At 37.5% G+C, this 27,977-nt stretch overlaps 1 protein-coding gene and 1 long non-coding RNA gene across 2 annotated transcripts; one reads left to right on the plus strand and one right to left on the minus strand.

Moving 5' to 3' along the window:
- Positions 1 to 27,941, minus strand: LOC141806735 (uncharacterized). The gene is made up of 5 exons (XR_012599784.1): positions 27,847 to 27,941; positions 21,189 to 21,292; positions 12,587 to 12,715; positions 2,799 to 2,914; positions 1 to 291 (listed from the first exon to the last, which is right to left on the minus strand). It is a non-coding gene; the product is annotated as an uncharacterized LOC141806735 (long non-coding RNA).
- LOC141806734 (G-protein coupled receptor 151) lies at positions 20,943 to 22,699 on the plus strand. Its single transcript, XM_074692398.1, has one exon. It carries the CDS (start codon positions 21,375 to 21,377, stop codon positions 22,518 to 22,520), a length of 1,146 nt encoding a protein of 381 aa, XP_074548499.1. The 5' UTR covers positions 20,943 to 21,374; the 3' UTR covers positions 22,521 to 22,699.
- Positions 27,942 to 27,977: the final 36 nt, after the last annotated feature.

Genomic DNA, 27,977 nt, shown 5'->3' on the forward strand with positions numbered 1-27,977 from the left:
TGAAATGGTGTTTTCTGCTCCCGTGCCTTCACAGTGGCCCAGCCATCATTTCAGAGCAGGTTAATAGAGATGAACATAGAGGAAAACAAAAGCAGAAAGTAAAAAGAAGTAAACCTCATCCTGAGCTCAGAGGAAGCCCTCTCCTGCTGTCAGACTGTCTGCGCTGAATATTAAGTGACGACCAATGATTTGTCCTTGTGTTTGTCCTCCTCTGATACTTCCTCTCTGGGCGTCACATCCCCCATGAAGAGGCTAATCTGCTCCCAGCGGGGGCTCCTCCCCGATGAAGAGCTGAGAAAAAAACACTCAGACATAATACGGGCTATTGTCCCCCGAGTCAACACAGAGCGCTCGGCCGCTACGTCAGCAGCAGTTCTCACAGTGTTTAGGTCACGTTGGGCTGATAATTCCTGATAATTATTACAAGAGAGCTGCTCCGTCAGGTGTGACGTAAGGAGGAAGAAGAGAATAGGTGCTCAAGGGGGCAGAAAAATCAAAGACTCTCTCAGTGACAGCAAAAGGAGAGGTTAGCAAATACGTGTATTGGTGTCAAAGATATTTCTAATTTTAGCAGCAATTTTCTTTAATTTCAGATGTATAAACCCTTAAAAACTGCAGGGAAAACAGATTTGAGCTCTTAATACTGAACAAAACTCTCACAAGGAACACATAATCTACATTAAGCCACAGATAATACTGTGTTTTCATGCAAAAGCCTTAAACATTTGTAGACTCCACTTTTTTCAGACCGACTTCAGACATTTGGTGTGAAACAGTGGTTTTATTCAGTAAACATGAGGTGGGATTCAATGTTGGATTGTAATTTAAGTCTATTTTAAAGGTTCACTCTGACACACTAGCTCAGCTCACCTGGATTAGAGTCATTACAAAGCCACATAATCCACTTTATCTTCACAATGAAGACTTTCAAATGGATGAAAATATAAACATAGTTCAAATGAAGTGAATAATTATTTAAAGAAAAAGTTTTTCGAATTTATGCAATAGTCTGTGTGATTATTAATAATTTTGCAAAAATGTAAAAATATTTTTTTTTCAGAATTTTAGAATTGGAAAAATCTACAAAAATTCCCCCAAAAAATTAAGTTTCAAAAATTTTGATTTTTTTTTTTTTTAAACTTTAATTGGTAAAAAAATAAAAAATAAAAATAAAAAAAAAATAAAAAAAGGAAAAAACCCACATAGTTTTGAAAAAAAAATTAAATGTAAAATATGAAAAAAAAGAAGAAAATTCTTCAAATTCAAGAACTTGCAATTTTTTGAAATTTTATAAAAATTTGCCAAATTTTAACAATTCCTCAAAAAAACCCACTTTTTTGAATGAAAAATTGAAATTTAAAAATATTTGAAAATTAAAAAAAAAAAAACTAAAATTCATAAAAAAAGAAAACCTACAAAGTTGTAAAAAATTAAATGTCAAAAATGAAACAAGTTTAGAATTTTTTTTGAAATTTTACAAAAATTTGCCAAATTTTGACAATTCGTAAAAAAATAAACATGTTTGAAAGAATACTTTAACTTGATAACGTATATTGACTATTTTAAATATTGCTCGAATCATCATATTTTGTTTGCTAATGTCTTGCCACATTTGAATCATGTATGTTTAGCTGGCGAATGTCAGTTAACTGAATCCATCCAGGCAGAATAAAAATCAGTGTTTTCTTCCAGATTAGTCTTTTTGTAGATGTAGTTATCTTCCCAGGGCTGTAAAACTTGAGGTTAGCCACAGGTGCATGGAAAGTTGGTGGGCTGTTGATGTTGTAGGAGGTGAAGTAGAGCGGTGGCAGGCTTTATTGACAGATGGGATGAAGATTTAGTTCAACTAAATGTTAACGCAGGATTTTATTTAGTGACAAAAATTTTCTGGATAGAAGAATCTCAGAAAGTCTGTAAACGTTTGGTGCAGATTTGACACCGTATCAACCAAACAAAAGGAGTTAAAAGGTTAATGTTTATTGCTTAATTGTAAATTTTTCTTCCTTTACTGATCTGTTTTCAACTTTTATTGCACTGTGTTTATTATGGACAGCAGAGGAAGTATCTTATTTCACTGGAACACATTTCCTTTCTGTTTACGTGACTGTTAACACTTTCAATCTTGATTTTTTGAGATTTTTGGCCCTAATGTGCTACCGCCTGAGGCCGTAAACACACTCTGACTCTTTCATTCTCTCAGGTGAATCTGTGGTCAGTGAAATGGGGAAGAAGATGACATTTTTAAACATCGTCACGGACACAGAGTGAGGAGGAGAGTGAGGAGGAGAGCATGCAGAGCGTGAGGAGCCTCCCCGCCGTCTCTAAGAGATTGAACCAACGCAGTGGAACAAAGGAGAGGAGCACATGTGAAGTGGACGACGGCGCTGAGTTAAACGCAGCTCGTCTGACTGTTTGATGTCCCCGGGGAGCGCAGGAATCATGTAAGCCCCCTGTAATTTACTGTGTGGGGTTGCCTGGGAAGACTTAATTCCCATGAGGAGCCTCTCTCAGTGTTTTTATAAAGTCAGGATTTGTAAAGCTGCTCTCGTTGACCCCCTGCAGGTCAGGAGGGCAGAGGAGCAGCTCCTCGGGAACCAGGACGAGAGCGGGTGGAAATGTGTGTGTGTTTGAGATAAAGGAAAAGAGGAATAGAGAAGAAACAGGCAGAAAACACACTTTAAAGAAAATTTAAAGACACACAATCCACCATGTGAATCTCACAACTGTTGTAAAAAGAGTGAAACTGATATTTATAATTTGAGGAACAGGCAGGACTAAAGAAGATAAAACCCTCTAACCTGCTCTCAGACTCTAAAAGTCCCGTCTCCGTCCCGTCCCCCTGACTTTAGACCGGCGTCCAGACGTGCCTGAGGATCCTCTGCGGTTCTTAACCGTCACGGTCAACTGCTGCCCGCTGCAGAGAGGAGAAGGTCAGGATTACAGAGGACTGTTTGCTCTCTGAGGCCTCCGTAACCTTCAACCTGCCCTCCAAACCGACACACTGACCACAGCTATTGATGCAGTCAGAACAATGTCAGCCCTGCTCCTACATCTGCTCTGAGAGCGTCGTTCAGAGGAGCTCTGTGCTGCTTTCAGGGACGGTTTGTTTGGAGGAGGCAAACAGGAACATTTGGTCAGAGTAATCCTCGTCTGTTGCTCTTTCTAACAATGAAAACATGCAGTTAGTGTGTTTGAGGAGGCAAATGATTTAAAATTCATGACCAGCTGATGCTGCTTGATACATGTTACTAACTGAAAGCCAAAAAACTGCAGACTGTCACGTTAGCTGCAGTTCCTTAAGTGTCCACCAGAGGCTGACACCAAAAGCCAGAGTGTTCCCATTAACACCAATGTTATGAATCTGTTTTTAAAGCAGAAATGAACAAGTTTACAGGCAGGTAAAAAACAGTGTGGACCTCTTCTCTTTCATTTTGATTGCATTCAGGCCAAGAGTAAGGAAGCCCATTTCTGACAGTTAAAAAATAAAAATATAAAAAAAAATAAAAATTCTGGTTAGTGACAAAATTAAGTCATAATTATAAGATAAAAAGTCAAAATTATAAGATAAAAAGTTGAAAATATGAGATGAAAAGTTAAAAATTATAAGAAAAAAAAGTTATAATAACAAGATAAAATCTCAAATAATGACATAATATCAAATATGAGAATGTAGTTTAAATCATAAGTAAAAAAGTCATAAATATGAGATAAGATGTCGAGATAATGAGATAGTGAAAATTATAACACAAAGTTGAACAAAGATTAAAAAGTCATGAGATAAAAAGTTGAAAATATGAGAAAAAAAATGAAATTATCAGATAAAAAATCATAAAAAAGAAATAAGATGTCAAAATGATGAGATAGTAAAAATTATGACATAGTCGAACAAAGACTAAAGAGTCATAAGACTAAAATTTGAAATAATGAGGAAACAGTCATAATTATAAGATAAAAAGTCAAAATAATGACAAAATATCAAATATGAGAATGTGGTCAAAATAATAAGATAAAAAAGTCATAATTATGAGATAAGATGTCAAAATAATGAGATAAGCAGTAAAAAATTATGACATAAAGTTGAACAAAGATTGAAGAGTTATAAGATGAAAATTTGAAATAATTAGAAAAAAGTCATAATTATGAGATAAAAAGTTGAAATTATGAATTAAAAAGTCGTATTTTGAGATAAGATGGGAAAATAACGAGAAAAAAAGTTGAAACTATGACAAAAAGTTGAACTAAGATAAAAAAAAAGTCATGAGGTAAAAAGTTGGAATTATGAGAGAAAAACTTGAAATAATGAGAAAAATGTTATAATTATGTGATAAAAAGTTTAAATTCTGAGACAAAAAATGTGTAATTATGAAATAAAAAGTCAAGATAATGAGATAAAAAGTTAAAATTATGTGCACTTTAGGATATCGTAGACCGAAAATTCAGTCTTTGGTCCTGGCCATAGACAGAGTGACAGAAAGTTGAAACTGTGAAAAGGCAGTCAGCAAAAAAAAAAAAAAAAATCATTGCATTTATAAACTGTCATTAATTAAACAGTGACATCAAATAAATAAAATGTGATTTAAACTCAAAAACATCAGAATGAATGCAAAATTTCTTAGAAATGAAATAATATGAAACATGTCATGTCTGTGTTTTTAACTTCAGGAAAATCATCAATAACATTACCTGTTTTGATGCCACTATAATTTTTCTATATTAAACATTTTTCAGTGCCAACGTTCCTTCCTTTTTCTTTTTCAATGACTAATTATATTTTCAATTTTGCTGTTTTGGCTCCATATATTCCTCACGTAAAGTGGCGACAACTACGTCCACCATAATCTAAAAAGGTGGTGTTCCCCTTTTGTCCACAGGGGTCGCCAAATGTAACAGAATTAGAACTGCTTAAAGGCATGTAATAAACCATTGTCTTGGATTATTTTAAGAAACAAAAGCCGAATTAATTGATAGTTTAGTTCTTTGTTAATCTTTTACTGTAGGATTGTTTCGTATTGATTCAGCGTGGTGTTACGCTCAGCCTTCCATCGTGTGTTTCCAGCGAACATTAAGTTTAATATCTACGACTATAAATGTCTAAAACTGCGGTTTATCGACACAGACAGTAACCTGAATGTTCACAAGGACATAAAATGAGGCGGTGAGCGGCTTAATGCAGCAGAGATGATGTGTGATGATGGAGCAGACATAAACAGCTCTAATCTGCCGATCAGATGGACCATAATCTGAATTTCAGCGTCGGCCAGTGTCAAAGCCAAAGGCGTTTGTCCGTGTGCATTCATTGAGGGGATCTCTGGGTTATTTGTCAACACGACTCGTATAGCTGTGGTAATCTCCGCGTCCTGGCCTGTATGGACTGATTGATAATTGATCCCTGTTCAAACAGCCTCTCTCGGTGCCACAGTTGCCTTTGAATGCCAAACGAGTCATTCTGCCCCGTCCCCTCACAGCGGCCTAATCCGATAAACGAATGGGAATGAGTGTCGTCCTCTGCTGATGTCAACCTTTCACTCCGCCATTTATCTCAGATTGTTTACTGATGAGGCCCTGGGAGTGGACGGGGTCAGGGACCGAGGCCGGCTGCTTTTGTCTCAGGGAGAAACGCCTGAAGTCTCTGCTGCACGGCGACACCTGAAGTATTTTCACAGTTTCAACATCAACGTCCTGCAAACTTAGAATAAAAGAGCCAGAAAAAGAAACTATAACAGGACATTAAGACTAAGAGTTAGACAGACAGATAAAGAGAGAAACAGGAGCCCTGTGTGTCAGTTCCCCCCAGCAGTCTAAACCTACAGCAGCACGACTAAGAGCTGGTTCAGACCTGATCCAGCTCTAACTGTGAGCTTTATCAAAAAGGAAAGTTTCAAGGGTGTATTCAGACCTGGACTGTTTGGTCCACTTTAAACGGACCAGGGTTGGTTTCCCACGCTGGTGCGGACTTTTCATGCAGGTGTGAATAGACACAAACGAACCCTGGTGCGGACCAAACAACCGGACCCAGACCCACTTTTTGAGGTGGTCTCGGTCCGCTTCCAAACGAACTCTGGTGCGGTTCGTGGTTCTCTGGTGCAGGTCTGAATCCAAACAAGGTCCATCTGAACTAACTACAGGATACATGCTCCTTCTGGGCCTATAAAGCCACCGTAACCTAACCGTCTTTGGTTCATACCTGATCCTCCGTCTTCTGTTTAGCCACGCTGTAGCTGGCATGTTGTGGGTCAGGACACGCAGAGCATAGCGCCTCCTTGCTGCGATCATTGGTCTTCCTGTTCCTAAATTGTAAACGGTGTTGTTAAGCTGCTTTGAAGGAACTGCTCTTGAAACTGAAAATGATTTAGCAGCTCTAATAAGAGCACAAACACACGTTTACCTCCATTTCCAGGTCTGTACTCTGTGTGCCGCCCTTTGTCAGTGCTGTCCAATGAGAGCACTGATCGTCACACACCTGGATGTGTTTACAGAATATAGTCCACTTGATAAAAGTACAATCTGAGTGCGAACCGCACCAAACAAAAAAAATAAAGTCCGCTTTTGGTCCGGACCAAACAAGTGGACCAAAGGACTTTTCTGGTCTGAATACAGCCTAAGTCTACTCTTAAAGGTTGAGACCGTGTCTGCTCCCCGGACCTCAACCGGTAAGTTATTCCAAAGAAGAGGAGCCTGATAACTAAAGGCTCGACCCCCCATACTACTTTTAGAGACCCTAGGTACAACCAGCAGACCTGCATGTTGAAAACGCAAAGACCCAGACGGATTATACGGAACGATTAAGTCTTTACGATAGGATGGCCCGATGCCATTAAGCGCTTTGTAAGTCAGAAGAAGAATTTTAAACTCTGTCCCAGATTTTATAGGTAACCAGTGTAGAGACGCTAACACTGGAGAGATGTGCTCTCTCCTCTCAGTCCAAGTCAGTACCCGAGCTGCAGCGTTATATTAGTTAACTAAAACGAAACTAAAAACAAAAACTAAAATTCAAAATACATTGCAGTTAACTCAAACTAATAAAAACTAGAAAAGAAAACAAAAACAATAAGTAAACTATAACTGCACCTTGTGTTCACAAAACTAACTGAAACTAACTGAAATTAAAGACAAATGCCCTTAGTTATCGTTTCTGACAATAATTACAGCCTTTAGGATTTAAATTAACCTGACACATTTTCCCGACCAATTTTACAACAGTTTTCGGCAGTTGTCAGCGCAGTACGGCACCATCATAGCGGCGTATAGGGACGAGCTTGTTTACTGCACTGACTGGCTGTGATCTGTGCTGCGACGAAACATAGTGGAGCAATGAATCAGAGCATCTGTAATAGTTTAATTGTTACAGAGTCCAAGTTTTTATTTATTGAAGCTCATATTATATTGTTTTATATAATTTATGTTAATATTATTTTTATGTAATTTATGTCAACATTATTTTATATCATTTATGCTTATATTTTTCATACTAAGTTTATATTATTTTCATGTGTTTAAGGCAGCAGCCAACATTTCGGTATCAGCATTGACTGAGCAGTGAGCTCTATGTTGGACTTGAAAATAAACAGTATGACAAAATATTTACTCTGACCTTTTTGAATCCTGCACCTGGTTAATAAGGTATGAAAAAACTAAAACTAAATTGAAATTAAACTAAAACTAAGCCTTGTTGCAAAAATCAAAACTAAATAAAAACTAGAATCCTGCTCTAAAACTAATTAAAACTAAACTGTAATGGAAAATAAAATGTCAAAACTAACTAAAACTAAACTATAATGACAAATCCAAAACTATTATAACCTTGGTTCTGAACCAGCTGAAGAGTCCTAATAGACTTATTAGAACAGCCGGATAAAAGAGAATTACAGTAGTCCAGCCTAGAAGAAACAAAAGCATGGACCAGTTTCTCAGCATCGCTCCGAGACAAGATGTGTCTAATTCTCTTGATATTATGAAGATGAAAAAATGCCGTCCTTGAGACCTGTTGGATGTGAGCGTTAAAGGACAGGTCCTGATCCAGAAAAACTCCCAGGTTCCTGACAGTGGTGCTGGAAGCCAAGCTGATGTCGTCAGAGGCGGCGATGTTGTTCAAGAAAGCTTCTCTGAGATGTTTGGGTCCAAGAACAAAGACTTCAGTCTTCTCTGAGTTCAGCAGTAAGAAGTTTCTGCTCATCCAGGACCTTACGTCTCTGAGGCATGCTTCAACTAACTAAATGGAGTTTGTGAACGCGGCACACAGATGAATGAACTTGATCACATCAAAGAAACTTCCTGACACAGATACCAAAACAATAACTAATAAAAGCCGTCCTTTGCTCACAATACTCAGGTAATAGTACAAAGTAAGGAATTAGTGTAGTGGCTAATATATTCAATTTTAAAAAAGATGTGAAAAATGGCAGCCATCTTTGATTTTTTGCCAAACCATAATATTCAAGAACTCAATACTTAAATAAAAGTTGATTCTTTTCTTTTAAGTATTGACTTAAAATGGCAACAATGACATTAAAAAGCAAATTATAAAAATATAAGACCTTTTTTAAAAAAAATCATAAATTCAATTGTGGCAAATTTGGGAAATAAGCTGAAAAACAATTTTCTTTCCATTTGGTTTCTTAACCCTTGGACAAAAAATGTTTTATAGAGCCTCGTCTCCAATTTGGAGCAAAAAAACAAAACTTTTGCATTAACTTAAAATGGATTGCCAAGGCACCGCATTAAAGGGGTCATGGGCTGATAAGTTTGGGAACCCCTGAGTCATTATAATGCTAATGTTTACCAGCCAGTTACGGTGAAATCCAAGTCCATATAATCCATTGTATGACTGTTTTCAAACCATAAGTTGATGCTAAAATCGCTTTCCAAAACCAAAACCAGTGAAGCTACAAGACAGATCCAACAGAACAGACATGCTAGCTCCAAACATGATTGCTAATTGGTTAACAGTTTAAAAAAGACATGTTTTGAGCTTTTCTTAAGCTTCCTGTGGAATAAAACCTAGGATCACTGAGGCTTATTTCAATAAAAACACGTTTATTTACGGGCTTCAGAGGACTTCCTGCTCTCTGTTCCTGCCTGGCCTCACAGCGCGCCCTCCTCCACCTTCACCGTGAAGAGGATAGGTCAGCCAGTGATCAGTCGAGGCCCAGAGCGACACAATTTTATTTGTAAGGCACGACACGGGGATTGACATTTAACTTGTTATTATTTCCCAGAGAAGATTAATGATAAATTGTCCATTATTTTTCCCTAAAAGTGAAAGATAAGGCCGCAGTCATTTGCCCCGCAGCCAGAGTGGCACCACTATGCAAAATGACAGCCAATTATCAGGGCCTAGTTTGGGATAATGACTTTACAATGAATCTTTTGATTGAAATGTAACTCGGCCGGCCTCGGGCAAAGTGCAAAAATAAAAAAAAAATAAAGGTGGGAAAAGTTACAGAAACAATAAGCGCTTTCTAACTGTGCTCATGTCTTTCCTCTGGTCCCCCCCCCTCCCTCCGCTCCTCTCCAGAAATAGCTATAGGAGAAAAGCAGAGATATGCATATATTGATGGAAAAATTATTAAGCCACAGAGGGCTTGCAGCAAACATAAATTAGCATATTCAGGGTAAATATGCAGACTATTTACGATAATAAGAGCGGATTATTCAATTCAATGAATGTTAAATAGATGAGGAAATGGTATGTGTCTTATCTAGTCAAAGCTTCTATTCATTTTAATCGCTTCCCAATTGAACTCTTCATTTTATTCTCTCTCAGTTATTGTTCCCATTCCAGGCGGCGATGGCACCTATAGGTCCTGGGAGATTTCCGCCGGTCACGTGGTTTAAGTGGCGTTCACCTTATTCTGCGCGGAAATGGAGAAAGTCGACGTCACCCCGAGGCCAGCATCATGATAAGCTGCTTTTCATTATGCACAGGGGCCGATGGAGAACAAGATTAGCGGGGCCTTGTGTGCATAAAGGAGGAAACGTACAAGCCATCTAGATTAAATAAAAAGGGCTTTTCTTCCCGTAAACAAAACACATTTGGTTTCTGATGGCGAGCATTAAAACTTTCACTTTCAGCACTTTGACCGAGTGTGTGAGTGTGTGTATGCACAGCTATATTCTCACAGTATAGCACACACACTCCTACTGCAGCAGGCTTCTCCTTTCTCTAACAAATTCCATAAAACACCATTAAACACACATTTTAAACAACTTTTCACCTTCATGTAAATATATCTGAAAGCGACATTTGGGTCTTCGACGATAACCATTGCATTCAAAACTATTACAGATCTCATTCCATGAATTAGCTTTTATGTTAAATGTCTGTCTGTTCTCCAGTTTGCCCTATAGGGATTTAAAAAAAGACACAATAACACAATAGATGAATTGAATTTTAGGTTTTTTTTTTTTTTTTTTTTTTAGTAAAAATGCCAAAAAAAAAATTCTACTGATTCAAATCATGCAAATAATAATGATGATAATAATAATAATAATAATAATAATAATAATAATAATAATAATAATAATAATAATAATAATAATAATAATGATAATAATAATAATAATAATGATAATAATAATAATAATAATAATAATAATAATGATAATGATAATAATAATAATTAAATTTTTTTTAAAAATTGAAAGGCCTGATTTATCAAATAAAAACCTGCAACACATGACCTCTACTCTTTCCTTAACCTTTCTGACGAAATAAGTTGAGGGACTACGAGTTCTTGGAAAAGTGCTTGATCAGAAAATAAGAAAATATAGTAAAAAAAAAAAAAAAAAAAAAAAAAAAAGAAGAGTCCAAATTTGGTCAATAAATAATTTCTAATCTCTGTGGTTAATTTTTCGTCTCTGATCCTTATACACAGAAATACAACATTTTAATCAATTTTTTATACATTTAAGTCTTGGAAACATTTATTTATTCTTAAGTTAATGTTTTCCAAAAGTAGAACTATAGAAGTGCTATAGAAGTGTTTTAATCCATGTTTGAAATGTGAATCTAAGTAGTCGACACGTCCAGTCGTCCAAATGTTGTATCTTAAGATATGAGAAAAAAATAGACAGTGGCATATCACATTCACCTAAAATAATAAAAAAAAATCCTCCTGTTTTTATGACTAACTATTTCATAAAAACAGGAATTTATTCATTTTCAAACTTCCTGTTTTATGAGGAAGATAGTATCTTATAATTATCTTTATTTATAATAATATTGTAAGGGAAAAAAAAAACAGAAAAGTCCAAAGTAAACATTTCCTGTTCTTTTACAAAATAGAACCTCATCAAACAAACAAACAGGAAATTAAAAAATTTTTAAAAAATCCCGTTTTATGAAAAAATTTATGTTGCAAAAAAAAGAAGATATACATAATTTTTATTCTGCAATACACCACCGTAATAATAAAACCTGGGTAAAATGTAAAAAAAAAAATATTAATAATATAAAAAAATGAATTTATTTTAATTTAATAGTTGTGACTTGATTGTGAAATGTCACAGAGTGGTATTGATCCCTTATAATAATTATTCCTTTCCAATAATTACATCATATCAGAACAAAACTGGTCAAGAAATTGATTTTTTTTTTTTATTCTATGAAGTGTTATAATTGTTTTACCTTGGCTTTTTTTTGTTCCACAGGAGGAAATGTCCTGCAGTGAGTTCATTGGTCTATAAAAGATAGAGATCAAACACAGCCTGAGAGCCTTCAGCCATCAGCGTTAATAAAAATGCAGACAACAGCTCCACCTAGTGGCCAAGAGGCTGTCCAGTCACAAGATTAAAAGTGGATTTCTATTAACTGTTTAACTATGAGGCCTCCATTATGAAAGTTATATTTTGAAAGCTTCATTTTTTAATTCACAACATATTCTTGGATGAAGATAGTCATGTTACTTGTTAAATCAAAGCAGAAAATAGAAAAAACTTCATGTTTATTGTTACATTTTTATTTTAAGCATCTGAACACATAAGTTTTCAAAAATCAATGAGTCATGTTGTTAATTTTGGATCAGTCTCACATTCCTTTGGTCATCAGCCGGAAAAAAAAAGTGTCATATTCAGAGTAAAATGTGGGGTATCAGTGATTACAAGTGTGCTTTCCTTCCTCTGTCACATGATGGCGCTCTGATATCAGTGTTTCTCTTCAGGTCATATATCAACAACAATGTTTACATGAAGCTGCACTGATGAAAAAATACTTTAAATACATGAAAAAATGTTGACCACATAAACAGACTTAAATATATGAAATGTGAAATTTTAAATTTAGTAGAATTTAAATTAAATTAAATGTGCATTTATTTTTTAAGCTCATTATACGACTCGACATCTGATTTCACGACCTAGATATTGTGATTTTTTTTCCATTTAAGTGTTTTTTTTTAAAAATATTTTGTTTTATTTTAAGTTCCTTTTGTAAATGGTTTATAATATATTTACATTTATTTAACTACTTTTTGTTGTGATGCATTTTGTAACTTTGATAATTACAAATTTGAAGCCCTTTGAAGAGTGAGGATAAGAAATATTTTTTTACTGAGTGCTTAAAGATCGTATAAGTAGCTTACAAATGCACCTGAATGCTCTCTCTGTGGATTACCAGCAGATGAAGTCCCTGAATGTGACACACAATAAGTGATCCGTGTCCATGCCAGCAGCCAGCAGGAGGGGGCCCAGCAGGGGGCAGCACAGCGGTGTCATTCATCTGCATAAAAAGAGTAAAGAACAATGAATCATTAAGAGGCTGATGAGAGTAATTTTCACTAAGCTCATAATCAATCGGTCTCTGCTCCGTTTCCAGGCACTCTGATGCTTTTTATGCATTTATAATTAAACAGGGAAAAAAAGGAGAAGCTCACATCTCCATCCGCTCCCCCTCCCCGTACGCACTATAAAAAAAAACAGCTGACATTAATTATTTGCTGTTTTGCAGGCGGGAGTCTGCCCTTTGCTAAAGGGAGTCATTTATCTCTGTGCATGGAGCCTGAAACGGATGAACTGTACAACCACGGAGGAAAAAGATCGACAATTTATGGCTGTTCAGACACAAAATATTCTGAAGCTAAACTGATAGAAAAACTCAGCTTCTTGCAATAATACAAAATATTTAGCAGATAAACTGAATCCTTAATATAATCTTAAATATCAAACTACACAAAGCTCACATATTTAATCGTAAATTACATCCAATTAAATCAAAAAATCAGCCTCTCTCTTTTTGTTCCCAGTAAGTCTCAGTTTTACTGTTAAACTTTTTGTTCCACAGTGGCTTCAATCTGGCTACATATTGTTTTTATTTTTACTGATTTATACATAAAGTAAACAAAGTAACTCTTTAATTGACCCAAAGATCAGTATCTCTCTATTTGTTTCCAGTAAGTCTCAGTTTCACTGTTAATTATTTGAGAGAGGCTTAAATTGGGCTAGAGATTTAATTTTCCCAATCCAGGCGAGAAGTAAACAAAGTAATTTCTAATTACACCTATAGATCAGGACCTCTCTAAAAGGTCCAAGTAAGTCTCAGTTTCACTGTAAATTGTTGGTTACTCAGAGGCTTCAGTTGGGCTAAGGATCTTTATTCTTGTGATTTAAATAGAAAGTCAACAAAATATCTTTCTGGTTTAACACTCCCAAATGATTGGCATCTTTCTATTTGTGTTCCATGAGTCTCAGTTTTATCGTTTTTTTTTTTTTTTTTTTTCCCCACAGTAGCTTAACCCCTGCAAGAGATTGAGATTTTTCTAAGTTTTCTACAGAATGTGAACAAATCAGTTTCTGGGTAAATTACACCGAAAGGTTAGCACCTCTCTGATTTTTTGCAGGGGGTCTTAGTTTCATTGTAAATTGTAAGTAACTTAGAGACTTAATACAGCCAACGTTTTCATTTTTCTTCTATTTACCTAAAAGTAAACAAAGTAATTCCTTCGCTGATCAAACCCACACATCAGCATCTTTGTATTTATTTCAAGTTAGTCTCAGTTTCACTGTAAATTGTAAGCCACAGAAAGGCTTCACTGAGGCTTGAGATTAATTTCTCTGTAATATACATAGAAAGTAACCAATTGCAATTACTTTGATACATAACCAAAGATAAGCACCTCTATTTGTTTGAATAAAGTCTCGGTTTCACAGTAAATTGTATAAAGTAGCATCTATAATGCAGGAGATTGTTTCCCAGTTTATAGAGAAAGTAAACAAAGTTGTTTTTCACAAATTGCGTCCAAAGATCAACATATCCCTTATAATTTTACACCAATTTACACTGATTTATTTATTTATTAGAAAATCACACCTGAAGATCAGCATCTAACATTTTTTTCTCACTAAGTCTCAGTTTTACAGTGAATTGTAAGTTACATGGAGCCCTCACACAGCCATTTATTTTTCTAGGAGTCATACTGAGAGTCAAAAAAATTTTTGTGTACTTACACCAAAAGATCAGCAGCTCTCTTTTTATTTCAAATTAGTCTCAGTTTCACTGTAAATTGTACATTTTATGGAGATTTCACCAAGGCTAGAGGTTGTTTTTTCTTAGATTTATTGAAGAAGTAAACCTAGAAATGTTAGGTGAGTTGCACCTAGAAATCAGAACTCCTATACTTATTTCAAGTAAGTCTCAGTTTCACAGTAAATTGTACATTTTATAGAGGTTTCACCAATGCTAAAGATTTTTTTTCTTAGATTTATTGAAAAAGTAAACCTAGGAATGTTTAAGGAGTTGCATCCAGAAATCAGCACTTTTATACTTGTTTCAAGTAAGTCTCAGTTTCACAGTAAATTGTAAGTTACACAGAGGCTTTGTTCAGGCCAGAGATTGTTTCTCTGCCAATGTAAACAAAAAAGCAAATAAAGTGATTTTCCAGTTGATTACACTCAAACATCAACATTTCTCTTTTTGTTTCCAGAAAGTCTCAGTTTTACTGTAAGTGTTAAGTTACACAGAGGCACCATTGTTTTTACTTTCTGTGTAAATAACTGGAAAAATCCATCTCTACCCAGTGAAGCCTCGGAATAGCTTGATATACTGTGAAACTGTGACAGCTTTCAGCTCCTCGTCTTAAACGAGATAACAGGAGGAAACTGTCAGGAGCAGCTTAGACAGTCGAGTGCTTTCCATCCACAGGTTGTTGTGGTAACTGCTCATCTTGACACCTGTAGGAACAACTCGATGTCAACCCTCTGCTATCTCCGGCTCCGTTTGACAGCCGTGGAGCTTAAAAGCAGCTTCATGTAAAACAGGGTCGCAAACATCAACACCAAATTGCTAATCCCTGCTCGGCTTCTGAGCAATAACATCAATAAGGAGAGGTTGTGATGACACGGGCTGAGTGTGCCGTTACCTGGGGAGACCTATTTTCTACCTTTGATCCCTCTGAAAGACTATAATGACCAATAAAAAAACCCTTTCTTTGATTCTGTGAAAGCTTTTCTGCATCAAGGCGCTCGGGACAGAAATGTGACCTGGCAACGTTTGCATCCCTGTGGTCAAAAACGACTTTATCCCAGTTTCTACTCTGGAGGGGACATTACAGGAGATCTCACAGAGCTTCGGGTTTTTGTTCATCCCCTCCTCTTCTCTCTATCATTTGCTTTTACTGCTGTTTCTCTCCGTCTCCGGCTCTGAAACAGCCCGAGGGGGGAATGTGACGGATCCAACTCTCACACAATACGGATTCAGTCCAGGGCGGGAGTGCTGGGTGCAGGGATGAGAAGGCAGAAAAGAAAAGTGTTTCCTCTGAAATGTCATGAAAAGTACAGTCTGAGAAGGAGACAGAGCACGTAGGCACAGTGGGGAAAATAAGTATTGAACGCCTCAACTTTTTTCTCATCACATTTTTTTTCCAAAGCTGCGTTTGGGTCCATAAATAATGATTATGGTGAATTAAGTACGATAACACAGGAAAAAAGTATTGAAGACGCTAACTGAGACTCATCTAATACTTAGTGGAGAAGCTTTGTTTGCAGTGACAGCTTCCAGAAGCTTCTTTTATGTTTGAACTTTGGATGGTTGTCCTGCTGGAAGGTCCAGCCACGTCTCATCTTCATCATCCTGGTGGATGGCAGCAGATTCATATCAAGAATTTCCCCATACATGGCTCCATTCATTGCTCCGTCAGTTATATGAAGTTTGCCAACACCATGATATGAGAAACAACCCCATGCCATGATGCTTCCACCTCCAAACTTCACTGTTGGTGTAGTGTTTTTTGGCTGATGTGCAGAGCCATTTCTCCTCCAAACATGGTCTGTAGTATGACAGCCCAAAAGTTCAGTTTTGGTCTCATCTGACCAGACAACATTCTCCCAGTATTCTACAGGCTTGTCAAGATGCTGTTTAGCAAACTTTAAACCAGCTTCAACATGCCTTTTCTTGAGGAATGGAGTCTTGCGGCCTGAGCGTCCATGGCGATGGAGTGCATTGCCTATTGTTTTCTCTGTAACAATTGTACCTGCTGCCTCCAAGTCTTTCTGGAGCACTTTCAGGGTGGTCCTTGGCTGGTTGAGTCCTCTTCTGACTATCTTTCTGACTCCCTGGTCAGAAATCTTCAAGGAGCTCCTGTGCGTGGCCTGTTGATGGTAAGGTGGTGCTTCTTCCACTTGTGAATAATGGCCCCAACGGTGCTGACTGGAATATTCAGGTGCTTTGATATAAGTCTGTAACCAGTTCCATTCTGATGCTGAGCAACAATCAGGTTGTGAATGTCTTCAGAGAGCTCTTTGCCTTTACCCATCATGAGGTGTGTGCTATTTACCTGCTTGGTGAAAAAAACACCTTTTTTATAGGACCATCAATTTGCTCTAGCCCAGCTGATGTTGGTTTGCACTAATTGGAAGTTCAAGTAATAATTACTGACAGATTTCAGGTGGTATGGAGCATTTCCTGTCCAAAGTATTCAGCCTTTCCATGGTGTGTTCAATACTTTTTTCCTGTGTTATCGTACTTAATTCACCATAATCATTATTTATGGACCTGAACGTTGTGATTTCTTTTCATGTGTGGATTATTTGAGTTAATACTAATGTCTGGTAGAAATTTTGTTTGAATTGCAGCTTTGGAAATAAGCACGTTCAATACTTATTTTCCCCACTGTAAGACTCAAAAACAACCCAGGATCAAGCGGTGAAACATTAAAGCATCTTCCTCTGACAGAATGATAACACCTCATGAGGAGATGATCATCTCTGAGTAGTTTGTCCCTCCTGAATTCATAAAGAGATGGTGAATTTATTCATTCACAGGCACAAAGCATTCTGGGACTTCATATTCTGGCAGGTGTGTGAGATTTGACATCATTTTATCATTATTAATTAATCACTCAGTCTGTGTTTCCTGTCAGCAATCACCCCGCCGGAGCCATTCATTCATCAGATCTGAGGCTCCTGAGTCCCTTTAAAGCATCTCTACCCGACCGTATATCTCACAGTGCCTCATGACGCCTCACATCTTCCTAACCCCATACTGTGATGGTGCCTCCGGTCTCCTAGCAACCAGCCCTCTTAGAGGAGGTGACAGCATTTGAGTGGGCACCCTCACCTCTAGATATACAACCCCCCTTCCCCTCCCTCCTTCCCTCCTTCCCTCCTTCCCTCCTTTCCTCCCCTTCATCAACAGGATGCTCCACAAGTCGCGTCAACACACCTCGCTCTGTCTGTGTGTGCTTCAGCATCAGGTTCACTATGTTATGTTATGAAATGTGACTTTTCTCCTGATTTATGAAAGTGTATGCTAATAAAAAAAGCTAAAAAAGTAAGTAAGTAAGATTTTGGGGTGCCAATTTGAATCAAATTGTTATTTCACTTCACAGAATTCACATCCCTGCTGTGTTTAACTCTTAATAGGATGTAGGATGTATAGTGTGGTAATTGTGATCATTTTTTTGTTGTTGTTGCTTGCTTTTGTTTCTGTGTGTGTTAATTCTTTCCCTCTTATGTTTGGTTGGATAATAACGCCCTTTTGACAAAGTTACCACCCTTCTCCCAGACATTGGTATTAACTCAAATAATCCACACATGAAAAGAAATCACAACGTTCAGGTCCATAAATAATGATTATGATGAATTAAGTACAATAACACAGGAAAAAAGTATTGAACACACCATGGAAAGGCTGAATACTTTGGACAGGAAATGCACCATACCACCTGAAATCTGTCAGTAATTATCATTTAAACTTCCAATTAGTGCAAACCAACATCAGCTGGGCTAGAGCAAATTGATGGTCCTATAAAAAAGGTGTTTTTTTCACCAAGCAGTTAAATAGCACACACCTCATGATGGGTAAAGGCAAAGAGCTCTCTGAAGACATTCACAACCTGATTGTTGCTCAGCATCAGAATGGAGCTGGTTACAGACTTATATCAAAGCACCTGAATATTCCAGTCAGCACCGTTGGGGCCATTATTCACAAGTGGAAGAAGCACCACCTTACCATCAACAGGCCACGCACAGGAGCTCCTTGAAGATTTCTGACCAGGGAGTCAGAAAGATAGTCAGAAGAGGACTCAACCAGCCAAGAACCACCCTGAAAGTGCTCCAGAAAGACTTGGAGGCAGCAGGTACAATTGTTACAGAGAAAACAATAGGCAATGCACTCCATCACCATGGCCTCTATGGACGCTCAGCCCGCAAGACTCCATTCCTCAAGAAAAGGCATGTTGAAGCTGGTTTAAAGTTTGCTAAACAGCATCTTGACAAGCCTGTAGAATACTGGGAGAATGTTGTCTGGTCAGATGAGACCAAAACTGAACTTTTGGGCTGTCATACTACAGACCATGTTTGGAGGAGAAATGGCTCTGCACATCAGCCAAAAAACACTACACCAACAGTGAAGTTTGGAGGTGAAGCATCATGGCATGGGGTTGTTTCTCATCTCATGGTGTTGGCAAACTTCATATAACTGACGGAGCAATGAATGGAGCCATGTATGGGGAAATTCTTGATCTGAATCTGCTGCCATCCACCAGGATGATGAAGATGAGACGTGGCTGGACCTTCCAGCAGGACAACCATCCAAAGCACACGGCAAAGTTGACTGATCTGCTACCATTAAACGCTGTTTGAAATGCATTATCATATGCATTTTTTCCTTCTGGCGCGTCACTTCATACCGTGTGATCCCGACTGACATACAGTTTGCTGTGCAGAGACCTGTGACTTTAAAAGCGTGAACGTCATAAACGTGAACTGACATCAGATTAACAAAGTGAAGCAGCTGATACAAACAAACCAGTTAACAGAGCTTTCAGTCAGGGTGCTTCACAGAAACTCAAAACGTAAGAACAGAGATTTGTGCTGAGGGGACTAAGGACTGTTTCTATGTTTGATTTCTAATTCTGCAACTTTTGGAGGAAATTTTACAATCATCTGATGCTGAACTTAGATGTTTATAAAAAAACAATAAGAGCTTATGATCACAGAGTGAGAAAATGTTTGTGCATTCAGGCTTCCAGAGAATTAACATCTCCTGGATCCTGTCTGCTCACAGCAGGTGAAGCTCTTCCAATGTGGTGTTGGTGTCTGGTGTTAGCTCTGTTAGTCATGTCTGTGAATAGCATGATGCTACTCTGCCCTCTGGTATTCCCTCTGTTGCTGGGTTAGCACAGCTAGCTCGTCCATCTTATTGGAGATAGATCTTACGTTCCCAATAACAATGGATGGAAGGACAGGTCCATGTCGTCACTTCTTATGGGGAAACATCTGGCCTTGCACCAGTTAGCATTGACATGCTACAGGCTGCTAACAGCTGATTTCACATGTAAACAATGCAGCCATGGTTACATGTAGGATCTCCAGACAAACACAGGAGAAAAGTAGTAAAAATATCACTGAAGACAAAACCATTTTGGTGTCCATGACCAACAAATGAGCCATACAAAGCAATGATCTACTCCAAATGCAAAAATGACAAAAAAGAGATGATGCAGATAAGTGTATCAGATCGGGACATCCCTGGTAGAGATTTGAAAATCTGCACAAGCTCAGTCTGAACATCCATGTTTACAATATGGAGAAGCATGTTACCCCATCTTTAAACCCTGTTGGATCACTTAGAAAAACAAAACAAAATAAACAAACAAAAAAACCCTCCAAACTAATTTCTTTACTTAGTATTATTCAGAATTTTTTTCTTTCTTTCTTTCTTTTTTTTTTTCTTTTTTTTTTTTTTTTTACTAATTATTTACTTTATTGTCACTTCTGTGGCAATCAATTATCAATGACAATATTTTTTTTTGTATTTCTCTATTTTATTTTGTTAGCTAATATAAATTAATTACTCAATTAATTACTTGATTAATTAATTTATTTTTACTTTTTTAATTATATCTTTGCATATTCATGCCTCTAAAATCAAAGCCAAAAATTAGTTAAACATAGTTTGGAAAAACGATTTAAAAAAGGCATTATTTGAAATATAATATTTGAATTATAATTTGAATTTTTTTTATTACTAATTATTTACTTTATTGTTGCTTCTGTGACAATCAATTATTATTAATAATACATTTATTTTTTTTCTCTATTTAAGTTTGTTAGCCACTATTAATTAATCAATTAATTTATAAATTAATTTTCTTTTTTTCCTATTTTTTAATTATATCTTTGCATATTTATGCCTCTGAAATCAAAGCCAAAAATTAGATAAACATGGAAAAAGGGTAAAAAAAAAAAAAAGAAAAAAAAGAAGCATTATTTGAAATATAATATTTGAAATATAATTTTAATCTTTTTTTCTTACTTTTTTAATTTTTATTTATTTACTTTTTTTTTTTTTTTTTTTTTTTTTTTTTTTTTTTTTACAAATGATTTACTTTATTCCCTATAAATTCATTTTTTCTATGTTTGAGGAAGATAAAAAAATAAAGAACAGCCTTTTATAATATATTTATTTATTTATTTATTTATTTATTTATTTATTTATTATCTCTCTTTGCATCAGTTTTACCCTTTGAAAAATGCTCCTGTAGCAGCCTTATTTCTTCTGTCATCAGTGTTTTTGTTGCACACAGACTTCTGACTGTATCCGTCTCTCTGGGACTCCAGCAGTGAGCCCTCTGAGGTCTCAGATGTAAATCACATCACGCTGCTCTCACATTTGGACTGGCTGCAGCCTGGAGCCACACTGATGAAGTGACGTGAGTGCTTGACGACGCTAAATGGCAGCACTTGAAATAGCCTACCTGCCAGCCTGCTCACCCACTTGCTGATACGATCACGACCCCATTAGCTGCGTCTCTGCGCCCTGGACAGCTCCTCCGCATTTCTCCTCCGTGGGATCATTAATCTGAGGAGGAACACGGAAAAAACTCTCTGACTCTGCTGCTTATTTTTTTTTACCCTGTGGAGCTGGAAAGTGAGGAAAAGAGATGAATATTGATCGACCAGCAAACGTCTCCTTTTTTGATTTCATTGGGGGAGTTCAGCTCCTCCAGGGGGAGGACACCAGAACAGCCCTGCCTGTCATCCTGATCGGGATCTGCGTCTCTGGAGCGGTTGGGAATTTGCTCGTTTTGCTGATTTTCATCCGTGACTTCAGGAACGGAAAGGGCTCCGAGGTGAAGGCGCTCCTCGCGTCTCTGGCCTCCACGGACTTGGTGATCCTGCTGCTGTGCGCCCCCGTGCGCGCCGTCACCTACTACAAGCAGACCTGGACCCTTGGGAGTTTTGTGTGCAGCACCACGGACTGGTTCCAGCATTCGTGTGTGGTTGCAAAAACTTTAATCCTCGCTGCTACCACCAGAGCCAAACACACCTCGGTCCCCAGCTCCGGCTCGGGGTCCCTGTCCAGCCCGACGTGGATCCACGGAGCCCTGGTGTTCATTTGGATCGTGTCCATGATGTTCCCTCTCCCTCAGATGCTCTTCGCTGCTTTGGTGCCGCACGGACGCGACAGGATCTGCGTCTCTGAGATGCCGGTGTGCGCGTCTGACTTCATGAGTTTGTTCTACAAGATTTACCCCACTGCCACCTTCGTGGTGCCGGTCACCTTTACGCTCGCCTACTACACCAAGACCCTGCACACCGCAGTGAACCACGCACCCAGCCCGCAGCACCAGAGCAAAGTCACCCTGGTGTTGCTGTGTCTGAGCGGCGCCCTGGGGCTCATGCTGCTCCCAGAGTGGGGCACTTTCACCTGGATCAGACTCGGCTTCAACAAACCACCTGTGGGTCTGATCATCTTCGCGCAGGTCTTCCTTTACGCGTGCAGCTCCCTCTCTCCTGTGATCCTGATGACCATGTACGACGACGTGCGCCAGGGGCTCATCTCCATCTGGTTCATCGCGACCTGCAGAGGCTCCAAGCACCTCCCCAGGAGCAGCAGCAGCAACAAGTGTCCCAAAACGGAGGGGAACGGAGCAGAAGTGGGAGCCAACGCCGTCAGCAACGCGGTCTCAGCGGACAAGGAGAAGACCATCCCGGACGTGGAGCACTTTTGGACAGGGCGCAGGAACACGCAGGTGGAGGAGGAGCAGGACCCGGTGCCGTGGGAGAGGGAGGAGAAGATGTTGTGAAAGTGTCTTTTTTTAGAGCAGAAGCTGGTCTCAGCTGGCTGGTAGATCGTTGACCCACAGTGCAGACCCTCTGTGACCGGAAGTAGTGGCCTGTGTGCTGTCGTGAGCTTCTTTAGATTTAAAAATGTAAACATGTTTCTCTTTCTGTTCATTCTTCCTTGTAGAAGTGCTGATAGTGCCCCTCCTCTTTCTGTTGTACAAAATGATGCCAGTGTAAATATCCATGATGTTATTATTACTGACTGTGTGTTTCATGCTTATGGTGGACAATAAAACATTCTCAAATATGGATCTCTGAGTGTTTTTCCTCAGCTTAATCCATCAAAACATTACATTAATGATGTTTGACATACAGTCCAAGTATTATACCTCCTGGATCCATTTAATTTAGAAGGTTATGAGCTGATGACACAGATTATTCCTCCATATTAAATCACATTTAATCCATCTGCATTGGGAGGTCAGATTCAGCGAAAGCAGCCTGGGTAAGAGTTTAAATTCAGTAAGACTGTCACCAACAGCTACGTTAAATATCACATCCTTTCTAAGAAAATATTCATATATAATTTTTTCTACTTTTTATTTTTTTTTTAATTTTATTGTCTTGAATATGATTTTTAAGTATATAATCTTATTCTATTTCATATCTTTATTTTCATTATTATTTTTATTTTTATTATCATTATTTTTTAATAATAATAATAATAATAATAATAATAATAACAATGATAATAAATGTACTTTCAATTATTTTACAGTTTTTTAAAATTTATTTATTTATTATAATTTATTTTTTATTATTTTATTAGCTTATAATCATTTTAATTATTAATACATTTATTTTTCAATTACTTTTTAATTTTATCTTTAAATGCATATTTATGCTTCTAAAATCAAAGCCAAAATACATAAACATAGTGTGGGGAAAAAATGTAAAAAACAAACAAAAAAAACAACAACAAAAAAAAAAACAAAACAAAAACAAAGCAGATTAATAATATAATATAATATAATATAATATAATATAATATAATATAATATAATATAATATAATATAATATAAAATAATATAATACAATATAATACAATATAATAAAATATAAAATAATATAATATAATATAATATAATTATAAAATTGCACTGCCTGTTATCCCATTTATTATTTAAAATATAAATGTGATGAAACACAAGTTGTTGTAATCTTTGGAGGTTATATATCCAAATGTTGAATGTGTATGTTCTTATAGACAACACCTGCACCTGCACAGCCAAAAAAAAAAAAAAAAAAAAAAGTGATCAAAGTGTAATGAGTGGCTTTTTTCACACTTTAATTTGAAAAACCTGACAGGAAGTCTCCCTTAGGGGCAGGTGGGATAATGAAAACATCAGACAAAAGCTAAAGCAGTAAAGGAACATAGAGAAATACAAGTGAGTAGTTTTTGATTCACTTCTTGCTTCCTGTTCCTTAAAGCCTGTTTGTTTGTAAACCAAACTGTAAAAAAAACTTGTGGACCTCGTTTAGTACCTGAACACTGTCTCTGATCTGGTGCAGCTCACAACTAATGGTCAATCTGTCCGTACCTCCACACAGCGTGACCTTTCAGGGGTCGAGGAAATAAACCTGCTTTTAGTCGTCTGTGTTTTTACCGGTGCAGCAGCAGCAGCAGCCGCCGCCTGTGGCTGCGACGCCCCGGCAGATTTGACATTTTAGTCAGCCTGAGTGAAAAGAAAGGTTACAGGTTGGAGAGGAAAAAACACACAGCCTCCAAAGCTCTTCAGCATGATTGTGCTCCTGCACATCATTAATTCACCAGCATGTCAGCCCATGTCGACCCTCAGGTCACTGGGGTTTTATCTGTGCTGTATTTTCAGTTCTCCACCAGGTCAATCCGGCAAGGTGCGTTTCCTGTTTTCCCAGCTCCATATTAGCTCAGGTGATTTAGTCCTTGTCTTGTGTTTCCTGTTTTATTTTGATCCTTTTTTCTCTCATTCCTGATTTTGATTTCAAAGCAGCAACCTCTGGTCTAAATGTGCTGATGCAAAAGTGTTAAAAACTGCAGTTCCTACAGTGTCCACTAGAGGCTGGCTGTAAAAACACCAGAAAACACTAACACACCAAGACAAAAAGCAAAAATTGGAGCAAAACAAACCGTTGACCTTTTGCCCATATAAGGGCATGGCTAAGTCCCGCCTCTCTACCTCATCCACTGACGACTGGCTTCAAAACTCTGCATCCAAAAGAAATGGGTGATGTCACAAACCCTATGTCCATACAGACTCCATTACTATTTATCAGTTTTGGTCAAAGTTGAAAGTGAACTCAACAGATCCTCACGGACACAAACATTTCATCAGAATCTCCGTCATTGCCCATTAGGCTGTTTATATCTGAGAGCGCTGATATCTCCTGAAATAAACACAAACAGGCGTATGTGTGTGTGTTGTGTAACGGTGGGGGATGTTTGGTCTCCTTTTATTCAGACGGAGGTTTTCCTCCATCATGGGTGAGGAGTCAGAGAGAGAAAGCACTCTGCATCGCTCTGGGCTCGACCTCCATTCAAAGGTGGAGTCCGTCTGAACATTAAGTGCTCATGGGATGGGTGGCTCTCACACTGTGCAGGTTAAAAGGTGGGTCTGAGGACCCAAACAGCTGCTGAGGGTGACAAAGGAGAAATATACGACAGGAAATTCCAGTTTACAGAGAAGAGTCAAGGGATTTCACTCCAGGACAAACTTACAGCGAACACTGAGAGAAAAGGAGCTTTACCAACTGTCAGCCTCCTCACTGTTCAGATTCAGCATCAAACTCTCCTTAAAATGATGTTAAATTAAAGCCAGGACTCAAAGAGGGCTAAACCACAGGATGAATCAACTCTTAAACCAACGAAGAAAGCTGTTTCACTCATACTACATACAGCTACTTGACTCTTAATGGAGGACAAGGGTAAAGAGAAAAAAAAGGAAAATTACTGTTAAAAAAAGTAAAACTAATAGGTCTCAATATTATGACAAGATATTTCATAAAAATCACTAAGGTTCTCATTATTATCATATAATTTCTCATGATTATGACTCAAGAAGTCTTTATCATGATTTAGTTTCTCAAACTTATGACTCAGTGTCTCTGTTATGACATATGTTGTAATAATTTGACAAATTATCTTATAACTATGAGAAACTAACTCATAACGATAATATAGTCTCACGGTAATGACCAAGTTTCCCATAATAAGAGTTATTATCTAATAAACATGAGAAATTAACTCATTTTAATAAATCAGTATCTCATAACTATGAGAATTGTCTTATTTAATGGCTAAGTGTTTCATAATGTTAACTTAGGCTGTATTCAGACCAGAAAAGTCCTTTGGTCCACTTGTTTGGTCCGGACCAAAAGTGGACTTTATTTTTTTCGTTTGGTGCGGTTCGTATTCAGATTGTACTTTTATCAAGTGGACTATATTCTGTAAACACATCCAGGTGTGTGAGGATCAGTGCTCTCATTGGACAGCACTGACAAAGGGCAGCACACAGAGTACAGACCTGGAAATGGAGGTAAACGTGTGTTTGTGCTCTTATTAGAGCTGCTAAATCATTTTCAGTTTCAAGAGCAGCTCCTTCAAAACAGCTTAACAACACCGTTTACAATTTAGGAACAGGAAGACCAATGATCGCAGCAAGGAGGCGCTATGCTCTGCCTGTCCTGACCCACAACATGCTAGCAACAGCGTGGCTAAACAGAAGACGGAGGATCAAGTATGAACCAAAGACGGTTAGGTTACGGTGGCTTTATAGGCCCAAAAGGCGCATGTATCCTGCAGTTAGTTCGGATGGACCTTGGTTTGTATTCAGACCTGCACCAGAGAACCACGAACTGCACCAGAGTTCGTTTGGAAGTGGACGAGACCACCTCAAAAAGTGGGTCTCTGTGCATTTGTTTGGTCCGCACCAGGACTCATTTGTGTCTATTCACACCTGCATGAAAAGTCCGCACCAGCGTGGGAAACAAACCCTGGTCCGTTTAAAGTGGACCAAACAGCCCAGGTCTGAATACGCCTTTAGAATCAAGTTGTTATGAGACTGGCATCTCAAATTTTCCCTTTTCTCATTATTAGAGACACATTATTTGACTTGACATTTCATATGAGAAACTAACTCATAATATAAATTTAGTCTCACATAACTGTGATATGATGTCACATTTTGAGACTAAAGTTGATAAATTATGACTTAAGGACTTAATGTCATGACTTAGTTTCTCATAATTTTGAGAAACTAATTATACTAATAAAAAAGTAGTATGTCAAAACTATGGGATGCTATCTCATTATTATGACAGGGTTTATCATTGATATGACTTAATTTCTAATCCCTATGATATGATAATTCATATTTATGACTTAGTGTCTCATGGTAATGACCAAGTTTCCCATAATTAGAGTTATCATCTAATAAACATGAGAAACTGACTTATTAAAATAAAACAGTATCTCATAGCTATAAGAAAAATTGTCTAATTTTATGACTTAGTGTCTCAAAATGTTGAATTAGAATCTGGTTGTTAATAGACTCGCATCTCAAATTTCACTCATTATCTCATTATTATGAGCTAGTGACATAATTTGGCTTAGTATTTTATATGAGGAACCAACGCATAATAATAAAACAGTATCTCATTACTATCAGATGCTATCTCATTATTATGATTTAGTTTCTCATAGTTTTGCCTTAGACACTTGTTAAAATGAGACTCTCATCTCAAATATAAACCATTATCTCATTTTTATGAGCTAGTGTCGTATTACTATGAGAAACTAAGTCGTCATGAGATAATGTCTCATAATGAGACCAAGTATATCATAATCATGTCACACTATTTTTTCTCATTATTTGATTAAGTATCTCATATCTATCAGATACTTTGTCATAACAGTGAAAAAGTGTTGAAATTTTTTTTTCTTTTCTCAACTTTTTTTCCCTTACTGGCAGAAATAAACTTCCACACAGTTGTTTTTTTCTGTTCCCAGGGGGGATGTCATGTAGAGTCTTTTGGATCAAACCAACTACAGGTAGAGGGGTGACTGCTTTTCAGAGGTTTAGGTGTAAGGCACCAGCAGAGGACTTGATATGACTTGAATTTTTTTTTTGACAACACATGACTACACAGAAAACTTACGAGGATAAGTGGGAGAAATCTGAAATCAGAAGTACAGCGGAAGAAGTTTAACCCTTACTGTGAAATTATTCTGAGAGCAGAGAGTTTAGAGACACAGGAGCTGAGTGAAAGAGGCGTCAATAAGGACAATACAAAACCCACAAGCTTACTTTGAATATCCATGGATTAAGTCCAAATACTGTCCAGCAGGAGGGAATATTCCAGGAAAAATGAAGGTGGGAGCCTGACAGAGACTCAAGGAAGACTGAATTATGGGAAAACAGGAGGGGAGGAAACTCAC

Source organism: Halichoeres trimaculatus, unplaced genomic scaffold (genome assembly GCF_033239565.1).
Source record: "Halichoeres trimaculatus isolate MK-OKI-2021-1 unplaced genomic scaffold, fHalTri1.1 fHalTri1_scaffold_17, whole genome shotgun sequence".
NCBI classification, from domain to species: Eukaryota; Metazoa; Chordata; class Actinopteri; order Labriformes; family Labridae; genus Halichoeres; species Halichoeres trimaculatus.